The sequence below is a fragment of the Charadrius vociferus genome, unplaced genomic scaffold (assembly GCF_000708025.1).
Source record: "Charadrius vociferus isolate BGI_N301 unplaced genomic scaffold, ASM70802v2 scaffold341, whole genome shotgun sequence".
NCBI classification, from domain to species: domain Eukaryota; kingdom Metazoa; phylum Chordata; class Aves; order Charadriiformes; family Charadriidae; genus Charadrius; species Charadrius vociferus.
This window is the reverse complement of record NW_009646847.1, coordinates 1,412,460-1,426,697: the sequence shown is the minus strand read 5'-3', so window position 1 is coordinate 1,426,697 and position 14,238 is coordinate 1,412,460. Positions and strand designations below refer to the sequence as shown.

Below are 14,238 nucleotides of genomic sequence, written 5' to 3'. Positions count from 1 at the left end.
CAGCAGTTCCCGATTTTATCGCCTTTTGCTGTAACGCAGGATTTTAACCCAACTGTAGGAAGAACAGAAATGTCTGCGTAGAAAGAATGTGTTTTCCTAAAATTCTAATAATTTCGGTAAATGTTAGGGAAAATGCAGAACAGCACAGTAAATAACCTATAGCTTTATTATCTCTATGTCCATTGCCAGTTTGCTCCAGATACTTTAAGAGTATTAAGTATTTATAGATATTTAAAAGTATTACTTTAAAATATTAATTCATGTTTCATAATTCAATTGGGGTGAAATTATCATCTGTGAACTTCTTAAAATGCTGAATGCAACTCTAAAAGAATGGATTTTTTTTCATATAGGAAATAAGTCTTCAGTTCAAAAACTGTATAGATGTGATGTTTGTGACTACACAAGTACAACTTACGTTGGTGTACGAAATCACAGACGAATTCATAACTCCGATAAGCCATATAGGTAAGTGTCTCAATTATTGCTGGTTAATTGGTTTACTTGTTTTAAATAGAAAGGTTACTTAATTGCTTATGCAATTTTGAAGATATTGTTAAAGAATTTCAATTACATAATTTTACTGCAAATTTGAAGGAGCCACACTTGCTGGTTGACTCAAACTACGTTATTAAGATTTTCTCAGTTTTCTAGGATGCATCTTTTGCTATAGCAGACTACTGCTTGTTTTCAGTTTGATGCAGTCAGATATGGAAAGGGAAATAATTACATTGTAATACTGAACTTTGGCTAATAGTAATGTATTTCTTGTACTCCTTGCACATTTAAGTTAGTTTTGGATTTGCTTTATTGCAAAGTGTTCTCCATTGTCATATTGCTACTTTGCATGTTGGCTTCTACAGAGTATCACAAAATTCTGCCCTTTGTCTTATTGCCCGTCCCCTCATCTTTCACAGCTTTCTAACAATATTAACACACTCATTTAGGATCAGATTTTATAACTTTTCTACAAGAATGTTTTATGCATTTATATAGAAACTTTGATATCTAAAACCATGTGTAATACTATAGCTCAGGTCCCCAGCAGAAGAATAAATCATGCATTTTTCTATTGGTTGCTGCGTAAATTCCTGCAAATTCATTCTATGCTCATTCAGTGTGGTTCTCTGTCCCTCTCTAGTGGCTAGAAAATAGATCTGAGTTAATAGAATTTTTGAGCTAATATACTTCTATCTTTTTAATGCAAAGTCTGGAAACTCAACACCTTGAAATGCCAAGCTTAGCAGGGACTTTCTCTTTTGGATAAACAAACCCAGAAGACGTGTTGTCTTTTGATTTGTGCATTATAATGCTATCGCGTAACAGTAGCAAAAAATTTGCAAGATGTTTGCTCAGAGAGAAGATGTGGAATACAAATATATTGCCATTACTTCTTACTTTAGTGGGTTTGGAACAGCAGATACTGTAGAGTATCTTGTATATGGTAGTTTTCTGAAATGGTGTTAGCCAGCCTGTTTGATTTAGGAACCCTTGAAAATTTTCCATTGGTGATATAGACTGCTGCATACTAAATTTGAGCCTACTGATCTGGCTTGCTTTTCGTATTATTTTTTCATTAACCGCTTAGACAAATCAGTAGACCTGGTAGGATACTTTAGCCAGAGCCTAAAAAGTATAAACATCCAGTATTATGGTATTTTTACTGCTGAAATGTATTCCTCAAGCCTTCCACAGTATCAGACAGCAACCTACTATATTGTTGCCATTTTTATAGCTGTAAACATATTTTATTTTTTGTTTGACAAAAATTGCTGGAAAGTAAACTGTATAGCCTCCAGTGATGCATTTTTTTGTAGATTTGATACCTTCTGGATTTTAATACTGCACAATTAAGTCCTTTCAAAACTCAAGTGGGTAATCACAAGTTAAGTATTCTGCAGTCTCAAACTGTTTCACGCTATAGACCAGACTTAGTAAATATCGGACATTTTACCATTTCAGAAAAAGAAACAACTAAAGTCCTAACAAATACGCAGGGTTTTAGCTGAGCTTGATGGCTTCTGTTTGAATATGGTGTATACAGAAAGCTTGTGTGGTAGTATATTGATCTTTATGAATAGCATAGTGGTTTGTTTAATACTTTGGGATCTCAATCTAGATCCAGACTGTTTTATGTATTGTTTTTCTACAAAGATGTTGTGACACAAGTTAAAAAAAAAAAAATTTAGACAGCATGATGTGACACACTTGTCTTAGGGCACTCAAATCTAAATGTGCTGATCTTGTCCCTCACTTCCATTTCAGGTATAACGCTCTGAAACTTAGACATTTTATTACTAAACAGATAGTTTGGCTTTTAAAATGTCGTGAGAAACATGGCTGTTGCATTAAGTAGAACACGTATTCTTGAAGAACAAGACTCACTTCTAAATACACTGTGTTCCCTATAGCTCTTATGGTCATGTTCTGCGTTTGCATTACATAGCCAAGCAACGTGCATCAGGGCTGCATCCCTTCAAGTGCATCCACATCTCCCCTAGAGTTTGTGATGTTTACCAACTTCCGTAGAGGTGCACAAGGTAGATGTCAGAAAGGAGCATAGTCTGTACGCCTGGTGATTCTTGCTCAAAGGTGGAGGCTTTTTTAGGCTGCAAAAGATTCTCATGGTCCAAAAATTGAAAATTACTGTCATCACTTGGACTTCTGTAACTATTGTTAGTCTTTAACTGTAGCCTTTCCAGGTATTCCTGCTTTCTCATAGATTTTTATTTCTCAAATAGTGTTAGCAGTTAATTGTCAGATTAGTTTACTTGTTGTTGTCTCTTTAGATGTCGAGTATGTGACTTCGCCACCACAAATATGAATAGCTTGAAATGCCATATGAGGCGCCACCCCCAGGAGCATCAGGCAGTGCAGCTAATGGAACAGTACAAGTATGTAACAGTTCTAATTTGGCAAAAAGCTGTATAGTAGTGATTTTGTTATGTTAAGATACAAAGCAGAGTTCAGATTCTATTCTCTTCCCTCCTAGATTCAATTCTTTGTTCCAGTGACTTGGTTTTTTTTTGACAGAGAGAGACAGAAAGAGATTTACTGTAGCATTCCCAGGTGATGTTTATGCTAGCTAATTAAACATGTCCATGACCCCCTCTGGTACAGTATTCAGCTTTTTCTTTCCAGAATGAGGCAGTTGCATATAAACTGCCTATTGCAAGTAGTTTCTGGACCCTGTTAATTACCAAAGCATGCTTGGAATTGTTTGGGAGCATGCGTGTGCCAAAACCATGCCAGGGGCACTTCTAACATTTAACATTATAGATTGTAAAATTCCACTACCCAGGAATGTTCTCTGGCTTTGTTTAATATCCTAGTCTAGGCACAGCCTTTGCATATACATGTTAGTTGGAATCCAGATTGGCATCACACTGCCCAAGTTAAGAATTAGTATGAATAGTCGTTATGTTTAAGTGAGGTGTGTCCTGTATAGTCTGTCCATAGGTATGTTTGGTTTTTTATATATATATATATATATGTGAGAAAGTTGGCACAAATATGTGCAATTGTTTGCTACTAATTTGCAACAAAAAATAAAAGCTGGGAAAGGAAAGAAAATCAGGAATATTCTGAACATTTCTTAGTGGAATATTTAAAAGGCAATAGGAAGAATCCAAATACAGTACATTCACGTAAGTGTTTCTATTCAAGAAAATCTGCTTCTACAACTTCAAAGTCTTTCCATTCCATTATTTTTTTTTCCCCAAAATGTTCCTAGTAGTACTAAGTTGTATTTGCTCTGCTTTTATACTTCATACAGTATTGCTGAGTGCTCGTAGTATTACTGAAAACCTCCACACTTTGGTCCCCGAGTCCCCAAGGAAATACTCTATCAAAAGCGGCAAGATAATTGTTTCCTCAGTAGATCAATTTAGGATACACTTGAACAGTAAAGTTTAATAATTCAACATAGGTCAACCAGTAGGGCAAATCATGCTATAGAATTGAAAGGGTTCTAATATTAAACTCGATGGTAAAATAATTTTGCTTCTCTGGGAAAGTCTTGCATATATTGTAACTATACATTAACTATATGAACATAAAGTGTGGTGGATAAGGGCAGAAGCTGTTGAGTTTCTGTGTCTTTGATTTGAACTGTATGCTATAGCAGTCAACAGCATTTGGCTCAGCAAAGTAAATCTGATTAGTAAATCACCTGAGTAAATTAATGAGCTTCAGAAAATGAGTCTGTAATTAAAAGGGGATAAAAACAAACACTGAACTGTTGCTTTATTCGCTGTGTTACCAGCCCACTGACCAAGCTGTGTTAGTGGTGCAGAAAAATCATATATATAATACTAGTGGAATACATGTGCATATCGAATGGGATTAAGATTATTTTTAGATCTTTGTGTTTTGCAAAAAAAAAAAATTATTTTCACCTAATTTTAGCTGTACATTAACTAGAAGGTCTGCCTTTTATCTTATTTTCAATGATGCCATTATTTTGTAACAGCGTTATTAGAAATGTTAAGATTCTCAACCTGAGAGTGAACTTGCCTATATTTGAAAGCATCCATTTTCTTTATAAGGCTTCAGATTAGAAGAAAAAGAGAAAAATAGGATAGTACATTCCAAATCAAGGAATAGAGAAAAGTGAGCTAGAAGGACATGCCTCTTGTTCCCCAGCAGGACAGAATTATCTTGCTACATAAGCAAGGTAATGTACCATGCCATCACCTAACTTGTGAGATTTTTGCTGTTCTCCACAATCTTCTGCTGAGCAGAAATAGTTTCTTGTATATGATTATTTGCAAGGCATTTAAGGACTATATCCTACTGTCATTAAGAGAAGTAGTAAAACTTTACTGAATTGTAGTGTATAACACTGTTTTATGTAGGCCTTCTCGTGTTTACTGGTTATATTTCTGAAAAGGTCCTAAAAATTTACAAAAACTTACTAGTATAGCAGTCATTTTAACAGACTTACCATAGGGTAACATATTGGGATCACATTGCTTGAGCAGAAAACATCTTACTCCCATCAAGGAATGAGATAATGAGATGCATTCCTAGCTATAATTTATTAGAACAAGGTCACCTTCGATTGATCCTGGTCTTTTCCATGTGGTTTGAGAAACTGAAGACTTCCAAAGTACGAGGTAGCTGAGCAAAGTAGCTTCCTCGTCCAAAAGACAAGGAGCTGTGTCATCTTTACCATGAGTGTTGTTCTGCTCTGGAGTGATGTCATGCAGTATCACTCAGCTCCTTCGTGCTGAGATGACTAATTTATCATCTTAGAAAACACTTGTAAAAAAACTCCTCTGTTGTATGTTCATGTATGAAAAAAGTCATATCTGATTTTATCAGTCTTGGGTTATTTGTGTCTGTAAATATACGGTACATCTCCATGTAAATAGGATTTATTCTTCAAGGTTTTGTTCTTTACTGTTTAAGACAGTGTTTTATTGGGAAATAGAAAATTTAGTCTTGTGGTATCCGAGCTGATGGAAAACTGTGGACAAAATGGTCACCTGTCTGAGTCTCAATCTGTGAATACATTCAAAAATCTGGCTGGACACTGTCCTCGGCAGCCTGCTGTAGGTGATCCTGCTTGAGCAGGTGGATTGGACAAGGTGATCTCAAGAGGTCCCTTCCAACTTCAACAATTCTGTGATCCTTAAATAAATGAACTACCTGCTGTAGGTGAACCTGCTCTGGCAGGGGGTTGGACTAGATGATCTCCAGAGGTCCCTTCCAACCCTGACCATTCTGTGATTCTGTGTAATATATGCTACACCAGGAAAGACTTCATTAGTTCAATTAAAATTATCAGTGCTAATTACACGGCTCCTGCTTGATACAGAGCAATGGCACAGAGCTCGCTATCTGTCTGCCTGATACCACAACCAATGTTGTCCATGTTTCTGTAGTCATCAGAACTATTGCATTTTTGCAGTATTTAAATGGTTTTAACAGGCCAAACAGATAAGATTTTAATTCAGTTGTTTAAGAAGTCAGGAAGAGCAAACTTAAAAATTCTCAGACCCTAAAAATAGTTGTACATTTCAGGATGAAACTTTGCAAACTACCTTGACCTAGTTATGAAATTGAAAAGGGGGACCGAGAAGAGGACTGACATGTTTTTTCTCTGTTTACTTACCCTTTTGAAAGAACTAATCCATTACTGAACTAATAGAATTTAACTTCTAAATGTTCCTCTTTTTCCTTGTCCACTTTTTTCCCCCCTAGATGTTCTCTCTGTGGATATGTATGTAGCCATCCTCCGTCCCTAAAGTCCCACATGTGGAAACATGCAAGTGACCAAAATTATAACTATGAACAAGTGAACAAGGCTATTAATGATGCAATTTCGCAAAGCAGCAGGTATGTCTGATTTATTTTCAAGCCCTATCATCTAGAATTCTCAAAGGACACAACTCTGATCCAAAATCAAGTTCCTGTCAAAAAGCAACAACTGTACATTTTTATATTTGTTTTGGTTTTTATTGTTATTGCAGGTTTCAAGGACAGCTTCCTGACAAAACCTTATTAGAAGGCACAGATGAAAGTACAGTACCTATACTAGGAAGTTCAGACAACTTCATGTCTTTGACAGAGTCTCTTAACCAGACTACGAATGAAATTTCAGGTTCTGATGAAAATGAAAAACCTAACTTGATGAATACCTCATGCAGTTTAGAAAAGAACTCCACTCTACCCCATCTTGGCACAGAATACTGTGTTCTTCTCTTCTGCTGCTGCATTTGTGGTTTTGAGTCTACCAACAAAGAAAATCTGCTCGATCATATGAAAGAACATGAGGGTGAAATCATAAACATTATTCTAAATAAGGACCACAGCACAACTCAGAGCACAAACTAGGCGAAGCAGTAAGTTAAAGAGAGGGTTTCCTAGACTACTTTCTTTCTTTGCTATTTTTTGCCTGAGAAACTTGCAAAAGAGAAGAATTGCAAGCAAAACTTGAGTTCCCATCTTAAGTCCTTGTTTCAGTAGGAGCGTAATATTTTAACCTGGGACTGATGAATCATTTAGGAGATAAGTATAAGGAGGGGGGAATAGAACGATCCATTTTAACCTGTTATTTCTCTATATGGTGCCAAGAATGTAGGATTGTTGGGGTTTTTTTCTTTTATTGTCAGGTACAAGTCAGTAATAATGCATTAGTACAGCGTGTTAAAACCCAAAGGTATGAAAGCTTTGTATCGATTGAAAGGCTTTTTCCTTCCTCCCTCTTTGTTGTTTTCCAAGTATTTGAGCAAAGAACTTTTTTACCCTCTTTTTTGAAACTGGCAACAGACCAGATAAAAATTTTACAATATGATCTCATAAACCCCACTGCCTGGATTCTGGGAGGTAGGGAGAGGGGACGTGGGCGAGGGCACACGTGTGCTCGCGTGCACACACAGGCATGGCTTTTTTCCCCAATCTATTTTTAAGGCCTCACAAACTCCAAGTCATCCTTCAAGAAAAACTGCTATCCTTTCTATCGATTTAGAGCAGCAGGAGCTGAGGAGCCTAGAAGCATTTTGCTAATAACTATTTGATTGGATCCTAACTAAAAAAACCTGCTATCTTTTGAATTGATAGCGCATAAAAGATCCTTTGTAATAATGACCTGCTGTTTCTCAATGATTTTCTTGATTCAGCAGAACTATTTAAGGAAAAAAAAAAAAGCTTATCATATGTCACTTTTAATTTGTGGTGATTACTTTTCGGTATGTATGAGCAATGTTTTTTAATGAGAACAAGATATTAACAGTAATTGCCACAGAGAGATGTAGATTAAACCTACGTAGATTCCTAAAGATGTAGGTGAGCACAAAGTAGGACTTTGAGAAATGTCTACATGCTTTGGAGTTCTTTGAAATCCCACTGGCTGTCTAAATTTCCCATTTGTCTGGCAGAGCTGTAACTGTAAGAATAATTCACTGAAAGATGGAGCAATCTTCCTGTAGGATTTTTTTTAAAAAAAAAAAAAAGGCAAACAATATTTTAAGCAAAAACTGTATCCAGTCACTTGTAGAATAAATTCTACTAGTGCACATAATATGGATTCATAAAGGGAATTTGGGATTACCTTGTTTTCTAAGAAACACATAGAAATCTCTCCCTTTTAAAGCCTTTAGCTTCTAAAATTACAGTGTACTTTTTTTTTTCTTTTACAGTTACAGCAGTTTGCAGTAGAAGACATTCATTCATCTTTGTATCAGTTTGGAATATTATTATACTGGCTAATTACCTAGCAACTTTGTTGAGGTTATTTATAAAGTTAGCTACTTAAATTGTTTGAAATATATGCTTCAATCAAGTGAAGTAGTACCACTTCCAAAGAAGCCCTTTAGCTGCCAGATTTAAACGTTCCAGTTCCAGCATGTATTTCTGCTTTAATGAATGGCAGATGCACGGAAGCATGCCGAGTTCCTGACATGGGGATGCAGTTACCTGGGTTTTAGTAGCTCATTACTTAAAAAAAGACTTACTCTTAGAAAAACAGTATTTTGTGGTTAATTTATACATTTCTTCTAGCAGAAATAAGCTACAACTGTGAATCTAAGAAGGTGGCACATGTAGTGTACAGTCGATTGCGCTATTGCTGACTAGAAGTAGCAAACAGGAAAAAGAAAACAAGTCTTGTTACAACTTTATGAAGCAGCACAAAATCTAAAGGCTAGGGTAAAGGCACTAAGATTCCAAGTACATTTGATGATTTTTGTTTTCAAGTGATTGCCTCAATTTGACTTGTTCTTTTGAGTTAAGTATCTATTTTGTTTATAAATTAGATAGCAGAAAGTACACATTTTACTTTAAAAATTGGTCACTATATAACGTCAAAGCATTTTTGTGTCAGATATATTAAATATTTTAAATACATATGTGAAGTAAGTATGCATTGTTTTCAGTTAGAAGTTATTTTTCATATTCCTACAGATGGATTTTACATTTTAAAAAAAACACAATTGATTTACCTGATCTCAAATTCAGTTAGAGATAGTAAACTTTTAATGGGATATTCATACTGTCTTATTGACACCAGTGTTTTTACCTTCAATACAGAATTCATGTGAAAATAGTTCAGTATCTGGAGTATATCTCAACTTTCTCATTCAGAGATCCCATTTGTTGAAAAAATTAAAGGTACAATGAGATCCGTAGTAATGCTAAACTACCAGTCAGTATTCACAGAAACAATATTTTGCCACATTGTTATTTTTGTATAAAGAAATAATTATTTTAAAGTCACTCAGCTATTGAAAGATAAAAAGGTGAAAAACTTGCATTCATAAGCTAAGAAGAAGGTGGCAGTGAACCTAGACTTAAAAAGCAAGTAACCTTGAATCAAAATTAACTTTGGTGTATGTGCAAGCCACACTTGCAGCATTAAGTATAATGCACCAGGACTCATCGTAAGGGGATTACTAGGCAGGATGCATCTATTCACAGTTGTTCTTTGCCATCTTGTTGCTTTTTTCTTTTTGATCATGTGTTCCTATAAAATAGTAGAAAGTTAGTTGCCTCTAAAATCCATTATTAGTTCTAACAAATGCCAACAAATAATTCTTTCCCACACACACAGAGTTTTTTAACTGTCTCCATGCTGCTTGCCATTGGTTACCCACTCACAATTCCCATGGACTTCACCAGAAGTTCTGCATGTGAAGTAATTATAAACTTAGTTTTTCTGAAAGCAAATTATTCCTCAGGTTATCTGCTTTAGAAAGCGTATGGTTGGCTTGGTTGCATGTTATGTAAGGATTTTTAAGCACATTTCAAAGTCACCAACACTGCAGTCTTCCCCTTTCTTTAAGCTTTTGAAATATTTTCAGGTCTTCTGTCGCTGCCGTATCAGATGATCAGCTATTCACTTGCTGTTTGTTTAAATTAGATTTTATTCTGCGATATGAACTGTAACTTGCAGCTTTGTTTTAAATGCCAATACTGCTACTAAAGAGAAAACTTTGTTCATACTAGACTATACTGAAAAATAGATGCATATTTCATCTTTCCGATTTATGCTTGGCCTGGAAAAATAGAGTGGGATTCAGTCAGAGTTATTGTATTTTCCTCTTTCAGAAGCACTTATTTAATCATTTTAAAAAATGTACAGTTGGTGCTCAAAGTAACATTTGTTAAGATATATTTAATAGAAATTTACATTTGCATTTGATATTCATGGACATGGGTACATGTATTTTTTTAAGAAAAGGTATTGTAACACTATGGCACTGCTTTTATAGCCAAAGTATAAAAAATTTAGAAAACTGACATGTAAAAACTGCAGTTAAATCTGATACTGTATCTTATTAAATAGGATGACTTTTCATTTTATAAAATTATCCAGCACATTAAGCTGCATGCCTTAAGCTCTCTCTAGGATTGTGTTCCTGATAGACGACTGTTTGGAACTATGAAGCAAAGTCTGTAGTAGTACTTTAACTACCTTCTGAAATACTGTACAATGTTAGAATAATTTATTTTGCTTTACAGGAGTTTGTCACGTATTGACTTTAATATTGTATTTTGGTAATAAACTTCTTTTGTTAAACACTTTAGTCATTTTTATTTGACCCGTATGAAGTATGAATATGGAAAATGCAAACACTGAACCAGTGTTTGGGGAGATGGGAATCTGTTCAAATCAAAAAGTACTTGAAATACTTTACTGCCATTTCTCACTCGTGTCAAGCTATCAGTTTTAATACTCTTAATACAAGTTTTATAAAATAACTGTAGTGATGAATTATGAGACTATTAAGTCAAAATACTTGTAAGCCTGCATGTAGTTAGGATGGGACAATGCTGAAGGACAGAACTGCTCTTTCAAAATTTGTAATGAGAATAGTGGCAATTTTTTCCCCTAATTTAAATGGAGTGAAAGCCTTAGGCAGCTTTTTTCAGGTAAGAGATTGATGCTTGCTTGTCCATCAAGTAAGCTAAAACATCTTGCAACCTGATTTTAAATATACAACATGTTTCTTGACCTTGCTGGAGCTTTTCTTCCCATTTTTTAGAAGGAAAAAAAACCAGAACAAACAAAACAAACAATAAAAAACCACCAAAAAAACAAACCTCAAATCTAACTCAGTTGCTGTTGCTGGCCAAGGAGAGGAAAGTACCGCCAGAGTACCCATTGCTGGTATTACTATGGTTCACATTTACATAAACAGGCTATCCTTTTTCATTTTGTTATTATTATGGCCCTGGGCCAGATAACATTGAAGTAAAAAAAAAAAAAAGCTGGCACTACAAATAGGTTTAGATCCAACGCTACAGAATGCTGCACCATGCAGCTTTTTCACATTCTCTTCATTAATACTGACTTGACTTAATATTTACTAGGTAAAAAACTCAGCATTGATAAAACTAAGATGCTTTTGCCCAAAAGCAAAACTTCAGGCACCTGACAAGCTTCAAGAGTTGAAAAAAGAATAACCTATACATTTGACGTGCTTGCAGCACATCAAATGGCTACTGAACTAAAAAGATTGCAGGTTTAGACTCAAAATTTACTTAAGCACAACTTGAGTCCTCCTGTGTTCCTAATTCACAGTAGCTCTTTCTACAGTACTGAATGTTACAATCCAAGAGAAGACGCAAGTGTAAATAGTATAAAGAAACTGAATTTAAAGTCTCGTTCAACCATTTTGTGTACACTACAGTTTGCAGAAGTTTGACCAACATTTGTTGGGATTATGGGTAACTTGGTACTAACATGAAGACTGCAACCGTACAATCTAGATGCAACACAATGAGCAACAAGAATATTGATTAATAATACCCTTTTGCTGCTTCGGCAAGTATAAAGCCAGCATTACAGTATTATAATACAGCATTACTGATTGCTTGCTACAGTTTGATATATTTTAATTTACATTTTATAATACCATTTTCAGAGATTAATGTCAATCTAGATGTTCTTTAGTTTTTCTATATACACACAATTTAAAACATTACATCTCATTATCAGTGGACATGTTGCCTAACGAATACATTGTTTCAGTGAGAGTATGTTGAGTAATAACTCTCAGGTGTGGCTCCCTCATGACACAGGTTTTTTGCTTTTTACACTAATACTGCTGTAGTGCCTGGCAAAAAGAGGTAGTAAAGAATGCTGTAGTGTGATACTTTCCAGCTATTACTGTATTTCAGGTGTCGTCCCTAGAATATTATGCAAAACAGCATCAGATTCATCTGTTCTGAGTACTTTCAAACAGAATCAGGGCAGAGGGTTTTTCTCCCACTCCAATTTTTTTTTTCTAGTGCTGTACCAAAATACTTAGTGCAACAGGAAATATGACTTGTTAAAATATTATATAGAATTTGGAAAAAAAAAATGTATTTTTTATTTTCCTTACTGTCTAATCTTCCACTATTTGAAACCTGAACAATAGGCATTAATATTGCAAAGTGATGGTTCTAACCAATTAGTTATTCTAAAATTACTTAAAGGTAACACTTACTCTTAGATACATTCACTACTGTTTAAGGCTGTCTAATGCTTTCCTATTATACAAACTGTTTTCAGTTCACATAACACTGTTTTACAGCATAGATTGTGTTAGTAGTTCAAGAATGTCAGTGGAATTTGTACTGCTGGTAATCCACAGTCATTTTCCACATCAAATTCCACAAAATGGAAAACTTCTTCAACTGACCGTAGTAACTTATCACATACAAATATATTACTTATATGCACAGTGTCATAAAGCGCACTAAAATTAAGATGACTGTAACTCCCCCTCTTCCTACTACTACTGCCTATTGGCAAGCACGCTACGCAGCCCATCATTTAGTTCAAGATAACATCTACCCAAGTTTTGGTTCTACAGAGAACAGGCTTCTAGTGGTCCCAAATTTACTGAACAATTACCAGATTTCTAAAGGTCTAAAATGATTATGTTTGCTAAACCATTTCCCCAACTTTTTGTTCTGGATAGAATTTTACTTTGCATTGGCCTCTTTACAGGTAGTGGATGAACAGAATTTCCATTATGGGAAACATCTGCCACAGCATTCCCTTTCTCATAAATTTAAGTACATTATCTGACCTCCTTTACACAAAAAATGTACCCTCGAGATTTTTTTTTCCTTTATTTACACTGTAAAATCACTTGTGTGATCTGTATACATTAATTTTAACAAACACCTGACAGGTATGATGTGGTAGTGATGTTATTAGTGCTATTAGTGATAAAAATAAGGTAAATCTAATGCCCACTGTAAAGCCCATAATTCTTCAGTTTCCATATTCTTAGTTTAAGCATTCCCCACAGATGTACTGTCTGCCTTATGGCTCAAAAAAATAAGTATGTGTAGTCTCTTTGTTGTGAATTGACTTACAGTTGAAATATTTAACAGTTTGGAGAGCTTAATCAGAGGAAGTAAGAGATAATCATTCTGTTTGTTCTAAAAAATACTTCTAAAACATACTAAGTGTGCAAAGACAGACACTGAAAAATTTTCTGATTCTAATGTCAATGGCTTCAAAGCTCTGAATTACCAGGATGATTACTAGTTACAGTTTGCTTGGCATCTCTGAGCATGTTTTCTTTGAATTTCATGCCTTTTCATTCTCAAAATACCAACTTTGCCAATAAACCAAAGTTGTGGAATGAAAAATAAATAAATAAATGTGGCATGAAAAATAAATAAATAAATAAAAGTAGGTATTGCTGGACTGTAAAATGGTGATGGAACGTCAAATGAATATTGTCCTGAAGAAGTGAACTCTACCCCTGTCTGTTCCACAGAATTTGTATGGATTATTGGGAAATCTGCTTTCTGTGCCAGGATCTGGGAGTCAGCACGTTGGTAAAGGCTTTATGGGGAATATTTTTTTTTCCTACAATAACTGTCTTTAAAGACACTGCAAATAAAATTTACAATAAAGAATTATTGTAAGCGTAGGTTGTACCTGCTAAGTAGAAAAATGTCTGGTGTTGCCGTTATCTTCCTGCTACAGAGATAAGGGTCCTTCCCCCCTCCCTTGCATGTTTATACTGCAGTTGATCAAGAAATGCAATGGACTGTGTAGTAAACAATACAAAATACATCTCTACTGTTTAGGATTCTTATTTAAATTCAAAAATCACTTCACATATACCAGGAAATATACCTATCTGGGGGGAAAAAAAGAAAAAACACAACCCAAACAAACTACCACTAAAAATAAATTCCAAGTCACTATTTCAGAAAACAACCTCCACACCCGTTGAAGTCCGCCGGGACAGCCAGACCTGAGGCACCGGCTGCTTCCCCCCC

General features: G+C 35.1%; 1 protein-coding gene across 1 annotated transcript in view; it reads left to right on the top strand.

Annotated features, from left to right (window-relative positions):
* Positions 1-6,840, top strand: part of ZNF507 (zinc finger protein 507) — a 17,806-nt gene extending 10,966 nt beyond the window's left edge. The window contains exons 4-6 of the mRNA XM_009894056.1: positions 354-468; positions 6,208-6,342; positions 6,477-6,840. Coding sequence (XP_009892358.1) covers positions 354-468; positions 6,208-6,342; positions 6,477-6,840 — 614 coding nt within the window. The remainder of the gene's footprint in view (positions 1-353; positions 469-6,207; positions 6,343-6,476) is intronic.
* Positions 6,841-14,238: the final 7,398 nt, after the last annotated feature.